The 22,579-nt window shown below is 44.9% G+C and overlaps 1 protein-coding gene across 1 annotated transcript in view; it reads right to left on the bottom strand.

Annotated features, from left to right (window-relative positions):
• TSPAN7 (tetraspanin 7) overlaps window positions 1-22,579 on the bottom strand; it is a 129,494-nt gene that overhangs the window by 11,463 nt on the left and 95,452 nt on the right. Inside the window, exons 2-5 of the mRNA XM_006052899.4 lie at window positions 12,327-12,515; window positions 8,046-8,120; window positions 5,163-5,258; window positions 3,096-3,251 (exon numbers count right to left, since the gene is read on the bottom strand). Coding sequence (XP_006052961.1) covers window positions 3,096-3,251; window positions 5,163-5,258; window positions 8,046-8,120; window positions 12,327-12,515 — 516 coding nt within the window. The remainder of the gene's footprint in view (window positions 1-3,095; window positions 3,252-5,162; window positions 5,259-8,045; window positions 8,121-12,326; window positions 12,516-22,579) is intronic.

Here is a 22,579-nt window from a genome sequence, read left to right as displayed (position 1 = left end):
TGGAGAAGCACTCTTCTCTAAGTTCCCCCACTACTTTTCACTCCAAAGAAAGAACCAATTAAATTATAGCAGTAAGAGAGTTAGTTAAGATGAGAAGATGAAAGTGATTAGCTTCTTTGTTTTTTAAACAATACAAGATCCAGCTTGCAGTAAATGCTTTCTGTCTCCAGTTTTCCTCGTCATTCACTCTGTGGACCCACAAGCCCATCCCCAGGACTTGGCCCAGCTCTGCCCAAGCTGCTTTGATCCCACAACCCCACTGCACATTTGCCTTCCACCTTAAATTCTCCGGGAAACCACGATCTTATCTGCCCATATCGATCTCATTTCATGTCCTAAGATGAAAGCCTGGCTGTCTAGTGTGAGATCCAGCCACAGAGACCTGCTAAGTGTCCTAAGAAACATCCAGAAACAGCACAGGTAATTTGCTCAGCCTCTCAGCAAGTCTAAATCAACAGGGTCTCTGATGGGAAACACCTGCAAGTGGCAGGCTTTTTGGTAGCAAGAGTAGACGGCTGCTCCGCGGCAGGCTCTGGGAGGAGGCATCTCAGAATAACTTTCTGTCTTCCTCTTGCCCTGGGGGCTTTAAAAACTGGCAAGAAATTCCTAGGTGGGAGGGGCTTGGTCAGTGCTATGAGCTAACTGAATCTATGGACATTTCATCATCGTGTATAGCAAGACCAAAACTGTCCTCAAAACAATAAACATCCTGCTTAACTGTTCTCACCTCTTGCCTGCTCTCTTCCAGTGATTTGGACAAGACTATCCCACCCCATATGCATTGCCTTTAAAAAAAAATATTTATATGTTTATTTGGCACCATTGGCTTCATTGGGGCACATGGTCTTTAGTTGTGGTGTGCAGGCTTAGATGCCCCATGGCATGTGGGGTCTTAGTTCCTCTTAGTTCCCCAACCAGGGATCAAACTCCTGTGTCCTGCATTGGAAGGCAAATTCTTAACCACTGGACCACCAGGGAGGTCCCTCACCTACCTTTTATAGATAAGATGTCAAGAGACTCAGACCTGGGAATTAATTTGTCTGAGAAGTTCAAAGTTCGAGTGGGCGTTCAATGAGAATACCTAATGAAACTTAAACTAGGCCAATTTCAGTTGTCACTCACTTTTTCTCCGGAGAGGGAGCCAGATAGGAGAGTAAACAGGAAGTGAGAGAAAAGTACCTCTTCGAGGTATCTGAGATGTTCAGGAAAATGTAAAGAAGGATTGGGGGGATGGCGCCGAGAGCGAGGTGAGTTTGTAGGTTATCAGTAGAGTGAAAAAAAATGCTCCCCAATCTTTCTTTCTGGAAATCACTGTCAGGATTAGAGAGATGCACTCTAGAAGCTGCCTCTAAACTTGCTTTTGAATACAAACAAAAGACCCTGGCTCCAAGGACCTGCTACATCATTTCTAATGAAAGGTACAGTGTGGTCGAGTGCAAGACAGATGTCACTGTCATTGTCATGACATTGACACCACAGCTACCATTTAACATGACGGCTAAAATGTTCTTGTCCTTACTCTCTACCATACACTGTGCTTTAGACACTTTATCTCCTTCAATCCTATCAATCCTAAGGGGCAAGAATTCTTCTCTCCATTTTACAGATGAGAAAAGCGAGGCTGCAGTAACTTGATCAAGATCACACGACCAACAAGTGGCTGAGCCAGAACTTAACTGCAGTCTGATGCCAGACCCTGTGGTCCTGACTTCGAAGTCCTCAACTTTCACAAAAGTAGTTTGAGTGAAAAAAAAAATTTTTTTTTAAAAAGGCTTTTCTCAAGAGTGATGACTGCTGTATCTACAAAGGATCTCCTGAGGCTCTGCTGTACCAATATCTTATGGTCATAAAGCACATCTTGCCTTTTATACATTGGAGCACCCACTGAGGGCCAGGTCAGCTCAGCACTGCATACAATGGCAGCATAATGACAGATAGGGGATTAGTGGAGGCGTCCAGGAAGAAACCAGGAGTCACCTCACTGTCAAGAGGTGGAGGAGGAGGCCTCAAAAATTCCAGTCAGAACAAATGTCCGCTTGGCTCAGACAAGCAGCTGTCTGTACTGAACATCTTACCTCACCACATTGACAGAAAATATTAAGTCCAGAATGACAAATTGAGCTTCTAGAATGGCAACAATGCCTTGTAGCACTTCCGCTACAAGTATTGACATTACATGGGTAAAATATAGAAAGCATCTTTCTACATTCAAATCTTGAAAGGATGGCTATTTTCCGTGAATCATTCAGGAGTTGGCCCAGATCCCATAGGATTTTGAAGATCTTCACTTGACCTTAGTCAGAAAAGAAAAAATTTACCTGATGGTGGCAACCATAGGTAAACACAACAGTAGGGTTTTGCTCCCTTTTGTTTCACCAAAACATATTTCCTACATGGCATTTCTCTAGATCTTTGAAAACAGAGACAGCCCTCACACACAGCTGTGCAATGTCCTCAGAGTGGAATACAGAATTGATTTTCCTTTTTCTCTGACTACCTAAATTTCATTTCCCTCATTTCTACTATGTACTAACTTTCAGATTTCTCTTGGACAGCTTTTTCCTCTCTCTAATTTCTTTAGGAGTCAGGATGTTGACAGTGAGCTGAATTGAAGTCGTTGATTTCTTTTCCTATAGCAGTGACATCCCTAAAATCAAGCCCCCCCCACCTCCTTGCAGAACCACATGCTGTCTGTCAACTTGACTCCCTCTTTCCGCTGAGGACTGGCACCCAGCTGGGAACAATTTCATGTTTTGAAGGTATATTAAGCAGAAGACAGACACCCAGAAAGAAGAAAGGCAGTGTTCCCTGACATCAGCATCAGGGTTAACAGGAACCACTTGCAAACCCTTCCTAACTATGCCTCGGAGAGTCTCGCTGAGGGACAGGAATGCAAGGCAAGCGGAGGCACAGCTTTCTCCTTCAGAAATGGGGCGCCCAGGGCCTCTCCCTGCCCAGAAAGAACCACAGAGGAAGATTCTTGACTCTCTCCAAGATGACCATTTCTAACCTATTTGTCATCATTTCACAGAGACAAAAAAGCCCTCTGCAGATATTCACCACTGAGTTCCAAGTGGTCGAGAGGGAGCGAGTACCTTCTGGTTCACTTTAGTGGCGGCAACAGTCAGGTTGTGCAGATCCTGGGGGTTGCAATAGGTGTCATTCATGCAGCAGCTCGAGGGGACGCCGTGCTCCAGGAAGTAGGGGCTGGTGCTCCAGTTGGTATAGTTCTGCACGCCACAGCAGCTCAGCTGTTAACAGGGAAAGGGAAAGAATTAAGGGTGGCACATCAAAGGCACTGTGGTCTCCGCACTTAGCGCCTTGCAGCTTTTAAAAGAAAAACATGGGCCCAGGCCCTAAGGTGACAGGCACAGCTTTGGTGAGCCAAGATGTGCTGAGGCACTGCTAACAATTCTACTTACTGACCAGCCCATGTGAACTCAGCAAAGGAAGTGAGTTCTAGATGATATGTCGTGTTGGTTTCCTTAGCATCTCCACAAAGCCAAAGAGCTGCTCTCTGGCCTGGCTAAGCACCAAAATGAGCTAGCGTGTGACTGGGTGCTGCTAAAGAGACTGATATAGAGATCAACTGAATTGAGATGGTTGATGGGGAGCTGAGACAAAAATCTTTTACAAAGCTCTACCCAGGATCTGCACTAACAGGTACATAAGTGGTTTAGAGCAGAAAAAGACGCACATGGAGGAAGAGAGCTGGTGTGGGTAAACCACAGCCCCCCAGCCACCTGGTATTGTAAATCAAGTTTTACTGGGACACAGACGTGCCTATGTGTTACATGTTGTCTGGGGAGGCTTTTGTGCTCCAAAAGCAGAACTGAGTGACTGTGATGGGCTGCATGGCTTTCAAAGCCTAAAATAATTCTTGCTTGACCCTTTACAGCAAAGATGTGCCAACTGCTGACACAGAAGATAGGGAAGCACACGGGGCAAAACATATCATCAGTTGGTGAATCTGGGGAAAAGGTGTTCAGCTGCTTGTACTATCCTTGCAATTTTTCTGGGTAGATTTGAAATCCTACCAAAATAAATAACCAGAAACATAAAAAATAAGAATGTCTCTAGGTGATCCTGATGGGCAGTCAGGCTTGAAACAAGCCAGGTTTGTTTCCAGATAAGAAACACCTACTTTCCTCGTATCCTCTGTAAAGATCACCATGCAGCCTAAACCATTCACATGCGTGCAAGATCCCCAGTTTCTCTGAGATCTCCCCACCCCCATGCCCACTGTAGCCCTCAAGCCCACGAATGCAGCTCAACTGAATTCTCTGCCCAGCCTCAAGACACCATTTCCAGAAGGCTGGTCTTAGGGAGGCAACTCAAAGTAAGGTTGTCCTACACTCACTGCCTACCTCCTTTCCAAGGCTTAAGATGTTTGTTTTTTTTTTTAATTTATTTTTTAATTGAAGGATAATTGCTTTACTGATGCTGAAGCGCCAATACTTTGGCCACCTGATGTGAAGAGCTGACTGATTAGAAACGACCCTGATGCTAGGAAAGACTGAGGGCAGGAGGAGAAGGGATGAGAGAGGATAAGATGTTTGGATGGCATTACTGACTCAATGGACATGAGTTTGGACAGGCTCTGGGAGTTGGTGATGGACAGGGATGCTTGGCGTGCTGCAGTCCATGGGGTCGCAAAGAGTCGGACACAACTGAGCGACTGAACAACAACAATTGCTTTACAGAATTGTATTGGTTTCTGCTAAACATCAACTTGAATCAGCCATAGGTTTACATATGTCCCCTCCCTCTTGAACGTCCCTCCCACGTCCCATCTTATCACACCCTCTAGGTTACTTCAGACCCCCTGTTTGAGTTCCCTGAGTCATACAGCAAATTCCCATTGGTTATCTATTTTACATATAGCAATTTTAAGGGCAAACTAGCTCTGCTGTCCTTGGGATGCTCACATCCTTATGCATGAAAAGCAAACCAGACAGGAGTGCTCCTTGACACTAATTACCTGGATTACTGGACGCTGAACAAGTACTGTATGTCCACTCTTGGAAAGGGAAGTGAACCAAGAGGTGGGGAGTGGGGATCAACCGCAAACACTGCTGGTCCAGTGTCACCTGTCACCGGCAGCCCACAAGTCCCCCAACCTCGCAGGCAGTTGCAAGCCCCACCTCCTAGCTGGAACTTACGCTGAGCTGCACGTGGTCCACTGCCCGGCTCCTCTCGTCGTTGCCATTGTAATTCTGCATGGCGTCTGTGTAAGTCCTCAGGAAGGTGTCCTTGATCTAAGGAAGACAATGAGGGATGGGGTTCCAGTCTACTACGGCCCAGGTGGACACAGATTTATACCAACTTACACCCCCAAAATAGCCTCTTCTGAATAAATGTAGGCCAGGGAGGGGATGCCCTGTTTTCTGAGACAGAAGAGCTCAGAAAATTCACCAAGAGGTTTATTAGCTCAGGAGTTTAAACAAATTGTTTCCATTACCCCCAATTCAGAGGAACCCTGCCTAGTTAAATGAGCCACTGAAAGTGGTCAGATTCAGAAGGGCTCTGATGGTTTTTTAGTTATTTTCTTTGAATTGGTTAATGACTATCCTTCTTTCTAAGACTTTTTCTGCCCTTTCTCAGAAGAATGACAAAGAACAAGCCATTGGTGGGACAGGGGTTAAGGGGAGGCAGAGACTGATGTTTTGACTCAAATCAGACCCCTGGTCTACCATACAGGAGTGAGGCAAAACCAGCTTCTGCTTACCTGTCTTTACTGAAATAAAAAATAAAGGCTAAAGGACATGGACTTTACTTGTTAATAAATGGTTAACCAAACCCTTTCTCCTCTGTGAACACATTTGACCTTGGGTTAACTTTCATGTTCTGTTTCCCTGGAAACCTACTGAAGGCGGAGCATCAGAGTGTGTTACCAAGCAACCCTGCTTATGGTAAAAAACTGCCCCCTGATTGGTGAAATGACTCAGGCCTGGAGGAGAGCAAATGACAATTATTACCTGGCAGGAAGTTTAGGGCTAAACACGGAGACTCTTCTAACAAGGCATGTTCCTTGCTGAAATACTGGACACTATGCCCGTGGGACAGTTACAAGAGATAAAAAACTCCACAGGGAGTTCCTAAGTCAAGGAGGTCACCACATCCAGCTGTGTCCTCTTGTTTTATTGCATGCGCATTGTCTCTTAGGCAAGGGCATGTCTACACAGGCTTGAGCCTGGGCCATTTTGAGGACTCCTGATGAAGAAACCACCCACTGCTGCCCTGCCTGCTCATTGTATTTCCTTTACTATACCCTTCGCAGTCAACACTGCCAGGTTGCGACCTATTCTCATCATATGTGTTTGCCTATGCGTTCATCATGTGTATTTCACATTCATTATATGTGTTTGCCAAACTGAAGCCCACTACTGGTGGCCAAAGAGTGGTGTTGCAACCCCCAGCCACCCCTTTCCACTGTTTTTTTTTTTTTTTCCTTCAGTGAAAAGAGTCTAGGCAGCTGAGGAGGTTCAGGTCCTACACATCAGGAACCATAAGGGGTAAAGCCCTACATGGAACCCAGTCCCAACAGCACATGGGAGGGAGCTGGGCCTGGCATTCACACGGGCACTGGGGGCACCTCTTGGGCTGTCAAGGCTGTGACTTCATCAGGTTTTACTTCAGCTGAGAATAAGAATTGGGTGGGGGTGGTCTAACTTTGGATGCAGCGCCCACCTGGAACGGTTCTAGAAGTCTGCCTTGGCATCTGAGAGGCCATATCTGGTAAAGGCAAAAGCAGGGCTGTAGGGGAAAGGCACAGACAGTGCCTAAAGAAGGCTCACCACACTCGGCCAAGCACAAAGGCAGGGCCTGCGAGCAGCTGATGCCAGACTTCACAAGCCCCAGTAACATGCCACCTCGCGGTCTTTCTCACCTCCCTCTTGCTATTTCTTTCCATCCTAACACAGGTATAGCTGCTTCTATCTTTACTGTTATCTACAGCAGGGGTCCCCAACCTCTGGGCTGCAGACCAGTGCCTCCGGTCAGATCAGTGGCAGCATGAGATGAGAAATAAACTGCACAATAGGTGTCAGGTGCTTGAATCATCCTGAAACCACCCCCTTACCCTAGGTCCATGGAAGAATTGTCTTCCAAAAAATCGGTCCTCGGGGCCAAACATGATGGGGACCGCTGGTTTAGAAGGGACAATAATGAATTTGGGGAGGGGGGTTAGAACCAGAATTTATTGTAGCATATACACTTTCTGACCTCTCATCAGTATGTACATCTGAAAAGTGATACTGCAGTGGCTACAGATCGTATGAGAGCATCCCATCTCTGCATTAGCATCTCTACATTGTCTACAGCAGCCTCAACAATGGTACGTGGAAAGATAGCCACACGTGACACAGGACAGCTGGCAGTATCCTTGAAACGAGCAGTTATGATCACAAAACAGGATTCAAAATGATTTTCCACCAGCTGTAGAAGTCTCAAATTTTACATGTAAATGGAAAACAAAGTGCAGCTGTAGGGGTTTTCAATCATAACTGTCTTCTCTCCTTTTCTCCACACCACCAAGCAAAGCCACAGGGCTCCTCACCACTGGGGTGTAGATTTTACCCTGGTGGGCAGGGGGCACCACACAGGGATTCTGGGGAGCAGACAGGAGAGCACAGGCTGCTTTGGAGAAATGGAGCACTTTGTCTTTGGCAAACGACTCATCTGGTTTGCCTTTGCCCTCTGAGAAATCCTGATATACAGACACACACTTGTGCCTCGCTGCAGAGGCTTTTAAGGTATTTAACCTATATGGAAGGTCACTGTTTTAAAACAAGTCAGAGAATCCTTTTATGTCGCAGCTAAATAAAGAAACAGTGAGGGTCAACAAGTAAGGTTTCAGATTTGGCAAAATTCCTGCATGTAGAATTTTCTGGGCACTTCAGCTCACAGTAGGTGGCATTTGGAAACTAGCAAATATCACTGGAGATGCCAGCTAGCCTCTCTGTACCCTTTACACATTCCAAGAGGTTTCAAAAGTCTCCCCCCAGAGACCCTTGAACTGAGTTCTCCACTTGGTGTATACTCACCTCATGACGAAACACGAACCCTGAAATGCCAGCCACGAGCTCAGCCAGAAACACCAGGGACAGAAACATGGCGTACTGCAAGGCAAGTGGACATGGACACCGTCAGACATAGGGGGAGGGAGGACACTCCCTCTTTGGACTAAGTTCCTTCTTGTCAGAGGCAATTAGACAAGTTGTTCTATTCCCTAGGTGGAAAAGTGGGAAAATCCCATTCTCCAGATGTCCCCACATGACCCTCCATGTTAGCTTGCGTCTATTCAATACATATAAGCATTTGGGGGCACATGGGCCGAGGACAGTGCATCCAGGGACTAACATCAGGCCTCTCAGGTTGGCTCCAGCAGGAGAAATCTGGAAGGGCTTTTTACAACTAAGTATCCATTACTGTGGCTCAGATAGCAAAGAATCCGCCTGCAATGCAGGAGACTTGGGTTCAATCCCTGGGTTCAGGAAGATTCCCCGGAGAAGGAAATGGCAACCTACTCCAGTCTTCTTGCCTGGAGAATCCCATGGACAGAGGAGCCTGGCGGGCTACAGTGAATGGGGTCATACAGAGTCAGACATGACTGAGTGACGAACACTTTCACTTTTCTCATCTGCTATTCTTCATGTTAGGCTCCTCGAGGTAGAGTGTGCTGGGGGAGGGGGGCGTGAGCCCTTTATACCACTTTCTTCATCAAGGTCACTTGGAGTCCGCAAGTTGAGAACACTCCCACCACCTGCCCATTGCTGGCAGCTCATTCAGGTTTTAAACTGTTTCGATTGCTAGAAAGCCTTCTTCCCCTTGGCCACAGTGGGCCTCCTTGTAACTTCCACTGGTTTGAGTTGGATCTGCCTTTAGGAGACACCAGAACCAGCCCAACTTCTCTTCTATGCTACAGCCCTTTGTGTGAGAACCCAGTCATGGATGGACCCAGCTGCTTCTCTCCCTTCGGGCATCCCCTCCCATTTCCTTATGCACATCTCCTATGAAGTGGCTTCAAACCCCCTTCCTTTGTCAGAAGAGCCAGAATATGCACAGGCGACATGACATACCTCCTTGCTCCGGCCTGAATGCAGCCCCTGCAGCGATGGGCCTCTTACCTCTGTGTTCTGCGGACTCGATAGCCTTTTGAAAAGCAAATCGGCTACGCTACTGACAAATAATGTTTGCAAGCATTGAAAACCCTCACTGCTTCTTATACATTTCATGCTTCTTGTACTTTCCAAGGCAATTGTGTGTATGTGTGTGTGTCTGTGTGTGTGTGTGTGTGCGCACACGTGAGCATGTGTGCCCAAGTTCAGGGATATTACACGGTACTTATGAGACATTAAGGCTTTCCATTTTTGTGACTTTGAAAAGCAGATAAAAGGAAAGAGAATTGATTCCTTTCCTACGAGGCATATGTCTTACAATCTGCTTCTTCTCATCCTGAAATGAAATACACCAGTCCTGAATGTTGGGAATGGTCCTTGGTGATGCCCTGGAATTTGGGTACCCTGCACATGGCCATATTGCTTACTTGTAAAATACACATCTGTGCACAGGATCATAAATTATTTTTCTCTGCTAGGGGCATCTATATTCAAAGGAGGAAATACAGCCTTAAAATGCCAGTTAGTCTCTCTACACATTGAAAGCACAGGCACTACCAAACACATAGTAATGAAATGAAGGCTCCATGTATACAACTTCCTCTCTCAACTTGGTACAATGCGCAATTAGAAACACCCTTTACTCTAGGGAGAGTCTCACCCCAGGCCTAGACTCCACGAGACAGTACTGTGAGACAGTAATTGTTAGGAGGCAGGTGGGAGGAAGAACTTTTGACTCTGTGGTCAGAAATCCTCCTGGATTTGAGTCCTGGCCATGTTGTAGAGTAACTGTTAGGCAACAGGCCACCGCTCTGAGCCTCCATAAAGTGAAAACAGTTATTTTTAGTTGTTTTGCAATTAATGAGGTTAAATGAGGACTGTAAAATTCTAGAGAGACAGTTAATCAAGTGACTTCTGCTCTGCTCAGCTAGATCAGCAGTTTCGCGTCCCTGGGAGGTTCTCTGCTTCTGGAAGCTTCCAGAGAAGAGCTGTTGCTCCTTCAGAAGGCCTACTGGGGAGAGCCTGCATTACATTCAGGTGGTAGGGTTCAAGTTTTCTCCAAATGAAAATACTGCAGTACAAACAGTCCTGGCTTTGGAAAGAAGCTTCTCTGGGTTCCAAACCCAGGTCTGTGCACATGAGTTGTGTGAATCTGCACAAGGTTCACACACACCTCCAAGTCTTTATCACATAATATGAAAATACAACCTGCACTTCATGGTGGTGGAGAGGAATAAATAAAATGCAGTACGCCCACAGGACAACACTAAGCAGGGAACAGGAACCAACCAACCCCCAGCCCCAAACTTCTCGATTCCCCAAAAGGCTTGCTTGTCAGTAAGCTCACAAGTGTTAGGAGAAAATGGAAAAGTGGTGTGAAACCACCTTCAGAAGAGGCCAGAGATGACTGTTCCATTGTTGCATGCCCTCTTCTGCTTTGGTCATAGTCTTTAGGCTGGAAGAAACCTTGGTGATTTAGTCCCACAGTGTTCTTTCATAAATGGGGACAGAGGCCCAAAGAGGTTACATCTTTGCCGTCAAGACTTAAGCCAGTTACTGTCAGGGCCTGTCAAGGTCTCCAAGTCTCTTCCCTTCTTGTCTGGACAGGTGGATTTGCAGAGGTCTCTGCCTCTGGAGTTAATTCTCTCCTTGCTAATCACTGTACCCAGGAAGAGGGTCTCAGCCCTGGCTGTGCAATAGCGCCCCCTGGAGAGCTTTCAGAAAATATGCAGCCAGACCCTCACTACCATAGATTCTGGTTCCATTGGCTGGGGGTGGGTCCCTGGCAGAGCTGCCCAGGTGACTTAGACATGGATCAAAGTTGAAGACTACCAACCCTAGACCAAAGGAAACACTAGTGCCTGTAAGAAGTGAAGGCTGACTCAGGGTCCTAGTGGAGGCGACAGCAGCAGAAGTGCCTCAGTATGGTCTCACTACGGCTTTTCCACCAACCTGGAGGATCAGTGGTGGCCAGGGTATCAGCTTCCCACATGGTCTGCAGGGCAGAAAGTGGCCAAATCAAGCACGAGCTCCATGAGGCTGTCAACAAAGAGACCGGGAAGATGGGTCCTTTGGAGTGAATCATCTTCACACCCATATCTGTCACTAGACGGTATTATGGGTTACTACAATCTAGGGCTAAACAAGAAAGGGCAGGCGACACAGCACTCATGGAATCTCCACTCTCCCCTTTCAGAGAACAAGAAGTCTGAGAGAAATCCTTTTAAATAAAGTTGTCTTTTGAGGAGAGCCCCTTGCGGCCTTTTATCTATGAAAAGTATTGAAAGTGTTAGTCACTCAGATGTGTCCAACTCTGCAATCCCATGGACTGTAGCCCACCAGGCTCCTCTGTCCATGGGATTTTCCAGGCAAGAATACTGGAGTGGGTTGCCATGCCCTCCTCCAGGGGATCTTCCCAATCCAGGGACTGAACCTGGGTCTCCTACATTGCAGGCAGACTCTTCACCATTGGAGCCACCAGGAAATCACTTTTATCTATGAAAATCTTCCACATTAATGGGTAAGAGAGTAGAGAATTAGGCAACTGGTCTACCAAAAAGTTGAGACTTGCAGTAACCATCTTCAACAGCCTGCCTTACTCTTTGGGAAACATCACTGCTGTTTTTGTCCTATTACCAGGTCCAGGTAGCCAATACTTGGTCCCATATCAACCCTCTATTGAGTGGGGAAGCTCTGGCTTAGTTCAGCTCCCACCACATGGAGCCAGGGGATGCAGATGTAGAGGAAAGCATGCCCGTGCATTCAAGCACGGCCAAGCTCAAGGAGGCAGAAAAGTATTTCTCCACTGGGAACTTGGGCATGAAAGGATGCTTATGTTCAAGATACTGCCTCACCCACCAAGGCTGCATATCACATGCTTCAAGAGATTTCTAAGACTGAATTCAAAACTAGAACAGGGCATCTTGCTATAAATGGCTATAAAGGGCTTATTGGAACTGCTGGCCACTGCTTTGTCATCATCTACCTCGAGGGACCAGGACTGGATTTTTTGTACCAGGCTGTGTCTGGGCTTGTCTGTCCCTCTAGGGGACTAAAGGGTAGGTTAGGTAAGAGTCTGAACTAAAATTAGAGTCAATGAATATCAAGGTCTCATCTGTGGCTTCAAGAAGGGCCACTTCGCTTTCACGTGATTTGCATTTTTACAAAACAGAATCCGAAAGCAGTATTCCATTGTGACCTACTCACCAGTTTCAGCATCCATGGGCTACCACGGCATGTGGCAAAGCATCCAAACAGGCCAAACACGACGATGGTGGTGCCAGTGCCGATGAGCACATAGGGAGCATTTGTGGAGTTCTCGGCGATAAGGGAGATGTAGGTGCCCAGAGTAAGTTTGCCCCAGACTCCAACGGCCAGCAGGATCACCCCGGTGATCTGAAAAGGGCAGGAGGGAGAAGGGACAGTAAGACTGCTGCTGAGAGACACGAGAATCGACACCAAGCAACGTGGCCAGAATCTGCCGACTCCAGTTTCTGGGGAACAAGCAGACACTTGCTGTAGGAGTCCCTGAAGCACTGGGAAAGGCCAGAGCCCATGAGCCAAAGCCATTATACAGGAAAGACACTTTGATTGTGGACAATTAGATCTGTCCCTTATACAATCCCATAGGCAGGTACCATGTTAACTGGAAGTCAAGCCAACATTTAAGAACTTAAAAAAAAAAAAAAGCTGCTTAACACACTATTGGACTTCCCTGGTAACTCAGTGGTAAAGAATCCTCTTGCCAGTGCAGGTGGTGTGCGTTCGATCCCTGGGTTAGGAAGATCCCCTGGAGGAGGGAATGGCAACCCACTCCAGTATTCTTGCCTGAGAAATCCTAAGAAAAGAGGAGCCTGGAGGACTACAGTACATGGGGTTGCAAAGAGTTGGACACAACTGAGCGACTGAAAAACAACAACACATTATTGATGCCACAGGCGTTATCTTCTGTAAAAATCTCTTGGTCAGGTCAATGATGTATTTAAAAGTACATCCTAATACAGGTCTGAGCACCTTCCCAGGTCTGGTCTGAGAGCTGCTGCCCGACACAGAGCTGGCAGGACTGCAGTAAGAACATCAGCTGACCTCTTTGGCACATGTGTTTATGGAATATTTTAAGGATATCCTGCATGATGTTTTCAAGAACAAGGTGACCTTCTTTGACTATCATGACAAAAATCTCTACAGAAGCAAAATACTGAAAGTATTTTTTAATCCCTATTGATGTGCTGCCTTATTTGTGATACTTCATTCACTATAAAACAACGGAAGAATCTGAATAGTTACTGGAGTTAGCTATAACATGATTTGTCAAACTGTTCTGATTGGCCCGAAGGAAATCCCCACAGTGTACTAAACCACAGAACCGTCCATCAGTCAGGCCCTTACTTCAGGGCACAGACTTGGGGCTGTACACCATGTCTGACTCTCCAACCCCTGCAGGTCACGCACCCTGGCAGCCTTAGCTACTGAAGCCAGCTGCTGACTTTGTGTCTCCAGCTTCCCAGTCCATCTCTCCCTCAATTTACCAACAGTTGAACAGCTCATTTGAACTGACAACCCTCCAACTGCCACCACTTCTGACATCTTATAAGGCTTGAAAAGAGGCCTGAGTGTCCAAGGTAGCACTTCTGCACCTTCTCCCACTCTATCCCCTGATGCCCCACACCAAGTGCTCCCCAGGAGATGCGGCTTCAATCCCTGGGTTGGGACTGAAGGAGGGCATGGAAACATACAGATTCTTCACTTTACTAAATCTATTACCACTTGTCAAGTGAGGAGGAAAATAATAAAAAGAATGAACTAATGGATGGAAGTCGAGATGATTATATGGAGTGAAGTAAGTCGGATAGAGAAATCTGCCTGCAATGCAGGAGACCTGGGTTCAATCCCCAGGTCAGGAAGATCCCCTGGAGAAGGAAATGGCAACCCACTCCAGTATTCTTGCCTGGAGAATCCCATGGACAGAGGAGCCTGATGGGCTACAGTCCATGGGGTCGCAAAGAGTCGGACATGACTGAAATGACTTAGCAGGCAAGCGAGCACAGATAGGCAGATAGATAGACAAACAGATAAATATAGAGTGAGGAGGCAAGATAAGAAACTGAAGAAAATCTGTATGAAACAAATCAATACCAGCCTCTCCAAGGTTTCCCCTGTCAATTAACATACCGTTCCTTAACGTCTGTAAGTGAACACAGGCTACACGAGGAATCAAATATCTAGACCAGTGGATCTCCAGGACTTTCTCTCTTGACACTTCCTTCTGTAGTTTAGAGCCATCAAGCTCCACCATCAGATTGTTTCTCTGTGCAGGAAAAAGAACAGACCCTCCACCTTTCGCCATATCAGCTAACAGGGGGCTCCAGCAGTTTGGGGAATGGGATCAGCGGAAATAACAGGAGCTTGGTGAATCTCCCCTACCCCTACTTTGGAGAACCATCACCATGAAAGACAGACATAAAATCTTTAAAGTAGAAAAAGGTCAAGGAATTTGTGCTAATTTTATAAGGTGAAGGAATGTGATACAACTTTGAGGAGAAAGTGTTTGAACTAATATTTGGGAGAAAGTGGCCCAACGGAGGTCTACCGCCTTTGAAAAGTCAAAAGAGGGATGGCCATTTCTCCAAAGAAGACATACAGATGGCTAACAAACACATGAAAAGATGCTCAACATCACTCATTATCAGAGAAATGCAAATCAAAACCACTATGAGGTACCATTTCACACCAGTCAGAATGGCTGCGATCCAAAAGTCTACAAGTAATAAATGCTGGAGAGGGTGTGGAGAAAAGGGAACCCTCTTGCACTGTTGGTGGGAATGCAAACTTGTACAGCCACTATGGAGAACAGTGTGGAGATTCCTTAAAAAACTGGAAATAGACATGCCTTATGATCCAGCAATCCCACTGCTGGGCATACACACTGAGGAAACCAGAAGGGAAAGAGACACGAGTACCCCAATGTTCATCGCAGCACTGTTTAAAATAGCCAGGACATGGAAGCAACCTAGATGTCCATCAGCAGATGAATGGATAAGAAAGCTGTGGTACATATACACAATGGAGTATTATTCAGCCATTAAAAAGAATACATTTGAATCAGTTCTAATGAGGTGGAGGAAACTGGAGCCTATTATACAGAGTGAAGTAAGCCAGAAAGAAAAACACCAATACAGTATACTAACGCATATATATGGAATTTAGAAAGATGGTAACAATAACCCTGTGTACGAGACAGCAAAAGAGACACTGATGTATAGAACAGTCTTATGGACTCTGTGGGAGAGGGAGAGGGTGGGAAGATTTGGGAGAATGGCATTGAAACATGTAAAATATCATGTATGAAATGAGTTGCCAGTCCAGGTTCGACGCACGATACTGGATGCTTGGGGCTGGTGCACTGGGACGACCCAGAGGGATGGAATGGGGAGGGAGGAGGGAGGAGGGTTCAGGATGGGGAACACATGTATACCTGTGGCGGATTCATTTTGATATTTGGCAAAACTAATACAGTTATGTAAAGTTTAAAAATAAAATAAAATTAAAAAAAAAATTTACAATTGACAAAAATCTTTAGACGGTAAAAAAAAAAAAAAAAAAAAAAAAAAGAGGGATGGCCTTAGTGAGTTAGGAAAACCAAGAACACATTTGTTGTCAAGAGTTCCAAGTCCTCTACTGACACCTGGTGGTTGCTAAAGAAAGTACCTCCCTTGAACACCTTTTCTGCCACTCTAATCCAAAGGGAAACAGAATGCTTTTCGTCCACTAGAATCAAAATAGAAGATTCAACTCTACTCCTTAGGGGTAAGATTGCAGTGAACAGTAGGTAGTAAGGACAGTGCCATCTTTTATTACTCAACGCTTAGCACAGTGCCAGGCTCAGAATAAATGCTTAATATTCATTGACAAACATTTCATTTTTCTGGGTCTTAGACCTCTATTTTATAAAAGAGTCTTTCACATGCCAAACAGTTACAAAACTTTTCCATCAAGTAAATACTGAGAGGTAACTTGAAATGAAACTAAAGAGAATCTTTCTCCCCTAATTCCCTCTTTGGCATTAACTGCCTAAAGATGTAAATATTAATAATGTAAGTGTAATGAAAAAAAAACAAAAAATCCCATTAAATTAGGCATTGTTTAGACTGAATACGTCTCATCCAGACACCTGTGATTTCATATGATTGCCCCCAAAGATTTAGTTACCCTTCATACATACACTGAGTAGCTGCATTCTATATATTATTATTGCCAGTTATTATTGGAACATGATGGCTTTAATACAAGTGTATACTACTCACCAAGTATGAGAGTTTGATATTATCTTTTACTTCTATGGCCAGTGATTTCATGAAGTTCATTTAACAACCTAACAAAGATTATATGCAGTATGTCAAAGTTAACACAAATCCGGATTTTAAGGCAAACAGTATTAACATTTTTATTCCTTTTCTTTCAAAAAATAATTTCTGCAAATGCAGCCATTGCTTTGAGTATAAAATGTCTCCTCATATAATATCAACTTGTTAGAATGGTCATATAACGTAAATTATACAAATAATCTTCTTTTTAATTTTTTGGCAAAAGGACTATTTTTGCAGACCTCCAAGTGTACCTCTTAAAGACTGCCACTGGGCACAAACAAACACAACAGTGTTAAGAAGAAAGAAGAAAAGCAGCAGCAGACAAGGGAGGAAAGGGGTTAGGTCGAAATGGACCCTGGAGTGAGTAAAACTGTATTTGCTAGAAATAGTGGTGGTGGACTTGGGATGAGCCTTGGAAGAAACTGGCAGGTAGTTGAAGGGAAAAAAACACAAGCAAAGGGCTAAAGAGGCAATGTGCATGTGAGGGGGGGAGGGGGGGAGAGAGAGAGAGAGAGAGTGAGTGAGTGAGTGAGTGAGTGTGTGTGTGTGTGTGTGTGTGTTCAGTCATGTCCGACTCTTTGCGGCCCCTTGGACTGTAGCCTGTTAGGTGCCTCTGTCCATGGGATTTCCCAGGCAAGAATACTGGAGTGGGCTGCCATTTCCTTCTTCATGGGATCTTCCTGATTCAGGGATCAAACTTGTGTCTCCTGCATTGGCAGGTGGATTCTTTACCATTGCACCACCTGGGAAGCCCCATAAAATACAGCAAACGAGCACTTACTTACATCTTTCCTACTATAATAATGCTTCTTAGCAAGAAAAAGAAACATACTATAGGATTTTCTTTCCTTTTTTTTTTTTTTTTTTTTTTGACCATACCACAGGGCATGTGGGATCTTAGTTCCCCGACCAAGGATTGAACCTGCGCCCTCTGCATTGGAAGTGTGGCATCTTAACCACTGCACCACCAGGGAAGTCCCAGGATGTTCTTTCCTTGGATCCTGCTAACACACACAGCAACACTCACCCCTACATGTGCCTTGATGAGCACCCACAGAGTGCAAAGTAAAGAACAGGTTCTCTTGACCTCTCTCTTATGCACTGGGCTGCAGTGAATAAGTGGGTTCAAAGCTCACCAATGCAATTTTGAGTCTCAGCTCTTAAGAGACGTTAAATTCTGAAATCAAGCAGCATGTCACTGACTTGGCTTTCTCATGGAAGTTTTGCTTCCTTCTCAGAAGAATCAATTTGTAAGAAGCCAATAGCGCAGCCAAGGAGGGGACAGATTAGAGCCGAAACCACGCTGAACAGCCTGGCGAAGGCCCTACCTAACCTTCCACGCTCCTGCATCGACCACAAACAATGAGGGCAGGCCTGGTGTCCACCAGCAGCAGCCAGGCTGAATCTTGGTCTTTTTTAACTCCCAGCATCTCGTGGTGGCTCAATATTTTCTGCGTGCCTGCAACACAGCTCAAAATGTATGGGGAGCAGAGCACCTCCTGCTACTACTAATTTAGGCTTGGTGAGGAGACTGAGTAAACTGTAATGGTAGCATCAGAGAAGGCAGATCAGAGCTAGAAAAGGTTTGGTGTGATCATTCACATTACTTGAAAATTATACTAAAAGAAAACCATAGATGGGTTTGTCACTGTACCAAGGGGTGTCTGAAATGCTCTGGAAGAGACTTCCTGAGGTTTATGTTCATCTTGAAGTGGATACAGAGGGGGAACAGGTAGCAGAGAGGAATGAGCCCCCTTGCTTCTGACAGGTCAGCACTGCAAACACTGGGAAGTCTCCTCACAGCATCCTCATCCTCGGAGAGTGGACAGGGACATAGCAGTGCCATCCATTTCACACACCCAGAGGCGTTTTTTTAAATTGTTTTATTTTTAAAGTTTTTATTGGGGCATAGTTGATTTACAATATTGTGTTAATTTCAGGTGTACAACGAAGTGAGTCTCTTCTACATATCTACTCTTTTTTTAGCTTCTTTTCCTATATAGGTCATTACAGAGTATTGAGTAGAGTTCTCTGTGCTATACAGTAGGTCCTTATTATCTATTTTATATATAGGATTGTGTATAAGTCAATCCCAATTTATATGCCCACATGTATATGATCTCCCAATTTATCTCTCCTCTACCCTTACCCCCCCCAGTAACCATAAGTTTATTTTCTGCATCTGTAACTCTATTTCTGTTTTTTTTGATAAGTTCATTTGTACTCTTTTATTAGATTCCACACATATTGTTAAGTAATTAACCTCCAATTAAAATTAAAAAAAAATACAACAAAAATAAAATACACACAATAGAAAAAAAAAGATTCCACATGTAAGTGATATCATATATTTGTTTTCCTCTGACTTACTTCACTCAGTATGACCATCTCTAGGTCCATCCATGTTGCTACAAATGGCATTATTTTGTTCTTTTTATGGCTGAGTAGTATTCCATTGTATGTATATACCACATCTTCTTTATCAAGAGGCATTTTCTTGAGCCTACTCCCTTTCTGCATGAAGACCACAGGCCTCCTGATTAAACTGTAGCCACTCCTCTTGTGCCTATGAAAGGCTGTGCTACGTTTGGGTTTTACAGAGTAAACCCACATATTTTCTTTTTCTTTAACTACACAATATACTAAATAGGAGTTCGTGGCATCATTAGGATAATATGAAGACGCTCATGTAGAAGGTGAGGCTCATGAGCCATGTATTATGAAATTAAGGGGAAAAAGAACAGAAAATTGCACTATAGAAGCACAAGCTATCTAGAAGATGCACCCTTCCCTAAGAAGCTATATGGGATAGAAAACACAGGATCTAAAACTAACAGAAAAGAACAGGCAGAAGAAACTGTGGGCAGAAATCTCAGCTAGGTAGCCATTTTAAGTGAAAGCCACAATTCAATTATCCCAGAGGTTTATAGGTTAATTCATTCTACACGACACCCAGATATGGGGAAATGTTCTCCCCCCATTCCAGATGATTCTGTAACTCAGGAAAAAATGCCTGACACAGAAACTCCATATACATCATCAATAATGCAAACCCAGGTCCTTGGAAGTTAGAGTTTAAAAGGAAACGTATCCAACCAACCCTGCTTTCAGTTCATTCTTACGTGTGTGTGTGTGTGTGTGTGTGTGTGCGCGCGCGCACTGAGAGGACGGCGGGGGAGAGCAAGTCTTTGCAGTTTGCTGACCTGGTTTCAGAAAGATGGATAAAGCAATCAGAAAGACAGAGAAGCCAGCAGCTTCCACCCATGAGCTGATGGAAGTTTACTTCTTAAGTGTGAAGAAGTAACCGTGTGAAGCTTTCATATTTACAACTTAAGCTATTATTATGAGTTATTTGTGTAAATGTTTAATATGTTCAAATAGCCTAAGGACCAGGATTTATTGGGGTTTTTCAGTGGGCTTGAGGACTCACATCAGATGAGCAGCAGAAAGAGATTCAACATATTTAAAAGGCAGGCGAATGCAAGAGCTCTAGACTTGGGGTTACAATACTAGCACTTCAGAGGCAGTTTTGTCACTAACAAGCTGTGTGACTTTGGGCAGATTGCCTAACCTTTCTGGGCCTCAGTTCCCCCTTCAGTAAGATCAGGAGGTGGGAAAACCTGATTGCCGGGGCTTCCTCCAACAACTACACTCTGATACAACAAGTCCGAATTTCAAACTTGACATGCCTATTCTCTATGAAATGCATTTTTACATGTGCCACTGGGCAAATAAGCACCAGGAAGTTTATTAGTTCCTCCCTGTGACTGACAAACCATCAGTTGTGGGGACACGAAGGTCAACTCATTTCTGGATTCAAGGCCAGTCGACTGTTCTGCCAGCTTTCCAAGGTGACAAGTGCTTGCTGGGAAAGAGAAAGAGGGTCATGCACTGTAGTTACACCCAGACATCCAAGAATGCGTAAGGTCACCAGCATATCAACAAGCTTTACTTTTTATATGAAGATGACACTGTCATCTTAAGAGCAATAAGATATATGCATTGTGCTATTTTGGAGCCTGGTGGGCTAAGTCCATGGGGTCACACGGACTTAGTGACCAAACAACAATTTCTTTCTAGGCAAGTACATTAGCCAATTCAACCCTTTTGACCTGTCACTTTTACGTTTATATGTGCATGGGTGAATGTGTATATGTACAGAAGAGGACACACGTTCCATGGCAGGGAGGTTAGTGGTATCATTAAAAAGATTTAGGGAAGTTGTGAAGGGGAAGATAGAGAATTGAGATGCTCTTAAATGCTGACTTGTTAAGACTGAGTTTGAAAATCAACAGGAAACCCGAAGACCATATGGTCCAGGTCCTGTTTTCTGTGGCGTTTGGGGTGACCAAAAGCCATGCGGGTAACAGGTTCAGGAGGCAGCTGTGGATGTGGGACTGGAGCTCGGGAGGGAGTCCGAGATGCAGGTGAGGGCTGAGGCTGGAAATGACGGTGAGGGAGGGGTGTATCTCAGGAAGTGGAAGCAGACCACACTGGTCAATAGCTTTTACCAGGGGCTGGTGTGGCTGGGCTTTGTGCTCAGCCCGGGGGAGTCCAGCCAGGGACTGTCTCATGCAGCTGGCTGGCTGGAGACTGAACCCTCTCTCTAATGTCCTAGAGACCCAGAAAGTAGTGGAAATGGATCAATAGGGTCACAGTGATTTCTGAATTAAAAACTGGGTCTGAACACATTAGAGACACCTGAAATAGGCCTATTACAGAAAATCAGGGCTCTGCTGCTGCTCAAATCATAATAAAGACCACTTGATCAAAATACAGCCTTTTACTAGCTGAAAAACTCACCCCCTTCGAATGCAGCCCAAGAAGTTCCACCTGATACTTACTTCCATTATTCAACAAAGGGTCATGGGAAATTTGCAAACATGTTATTAGGGACTCTGTATATCCCATTAGGAAATGATAAAGAATGGCAGTCCTGAATTGGTTTCACATTTCCTGGATATTATTCTAAAAGATTCTGGACTTTAGATCTCCACCCTCTTAAACAAATCTCTTAAGAAAGGCCCCAGAATAAAAAAGAAAATCCTCCATGTTTATGAGCACACTGAGAAACATTCCATTATATCAGGCAGCTTTTTCTGAGCCTCTTGGCGTGGCTTTTTATTGGTAAGCATTACTGTTTCTGCAAATGTTTAAAACAAACTGAGGGTTTTTATTTACACTAATAGGAAGCATCTTACTCTGACTTCCAGTCACCAGAAGCATTTGAAAAGAAGTGAGCAAACCAGAGGTTAAGACTGTCTGGATGTAGTTCACACCTCTGGTTTTGCCAATGACTCAGATATTTAAATAGATGGCATATAGGTGAATGCCTGTTAAGAATGGGGGCCAGCACTTACAAGATTTATGTGCTTAGAAATCAGGACCAGCTGCAGTGGCTAAAATGACAGAAGCTCAATGTTGGGGGGACTCCCTTTATGCCACGCCTCCTACATGGAACCCCCAAGTTCATGTCACTCATATTTAAAATCTGCTGGGCCAGTTCACACACAGAAAGGCAGGAGAGTGGCAGGAGTCCCAAACCTTAGCCTCCTTAGCAAGGGCCGACCAAGCAAAGGAAGAGCTGTGGGGAGACACCACGTCCCTTTATCAGTGTTCTGAAAATAGGGATCAAATTGCACGCTAATAAGAAAAGATATTTTAAAAGAAGTTCACATCAGGGTAAGTGTATAAACAAGAGCTGCTGCTGCTGCTGCTGAGTCACTTCAGTCGTGTCCAACTCTGTGCGACCCTATAGACGGCAGCCCACCAGGCTCCCCAGTCCCTGGCAAGCTACAAGTCTATTATTGATGTGTGTTGACAGACAATTGGTGCTGACCACGCATTTATCTTGTATTGTTGTATTGTCCTGTATTGCCTTGTATCTTGTTGTATTGCCCTGTATTGTTAACTGTCTGTCCATCAAGATTCGAAGAGTCTTATGGGAGGAAAAAAGGTCCTTTACCTCCTTTGTCTCCATCAAAGCCTCACCCACATCCTGCGCCTGATTTTCCCAGACAACAGGTCAATCAGACATTCTGTTCCAAGGCCTTGGGAGTCACTGCATGGGAATGAAGCCAGTTAAACTAGTCC

Source organism: Bubalus bubalis, chromosome X (genome assembly GCF_019923935.1).
Source record: "Bubalus bubalis isolate 160015118507 breed Murrah chromosome X, NDDB_SH_1, whole genome shotgun sequence".
NCBI lineage: Eukaryota > Metazoa > Chordata > Mammalia > Artiodactyla > Bovidae > Bubalus > Bubalus bubalis.
This window is presented reverse-complemented; position numbering and strand designations above follow the sequence as displayed.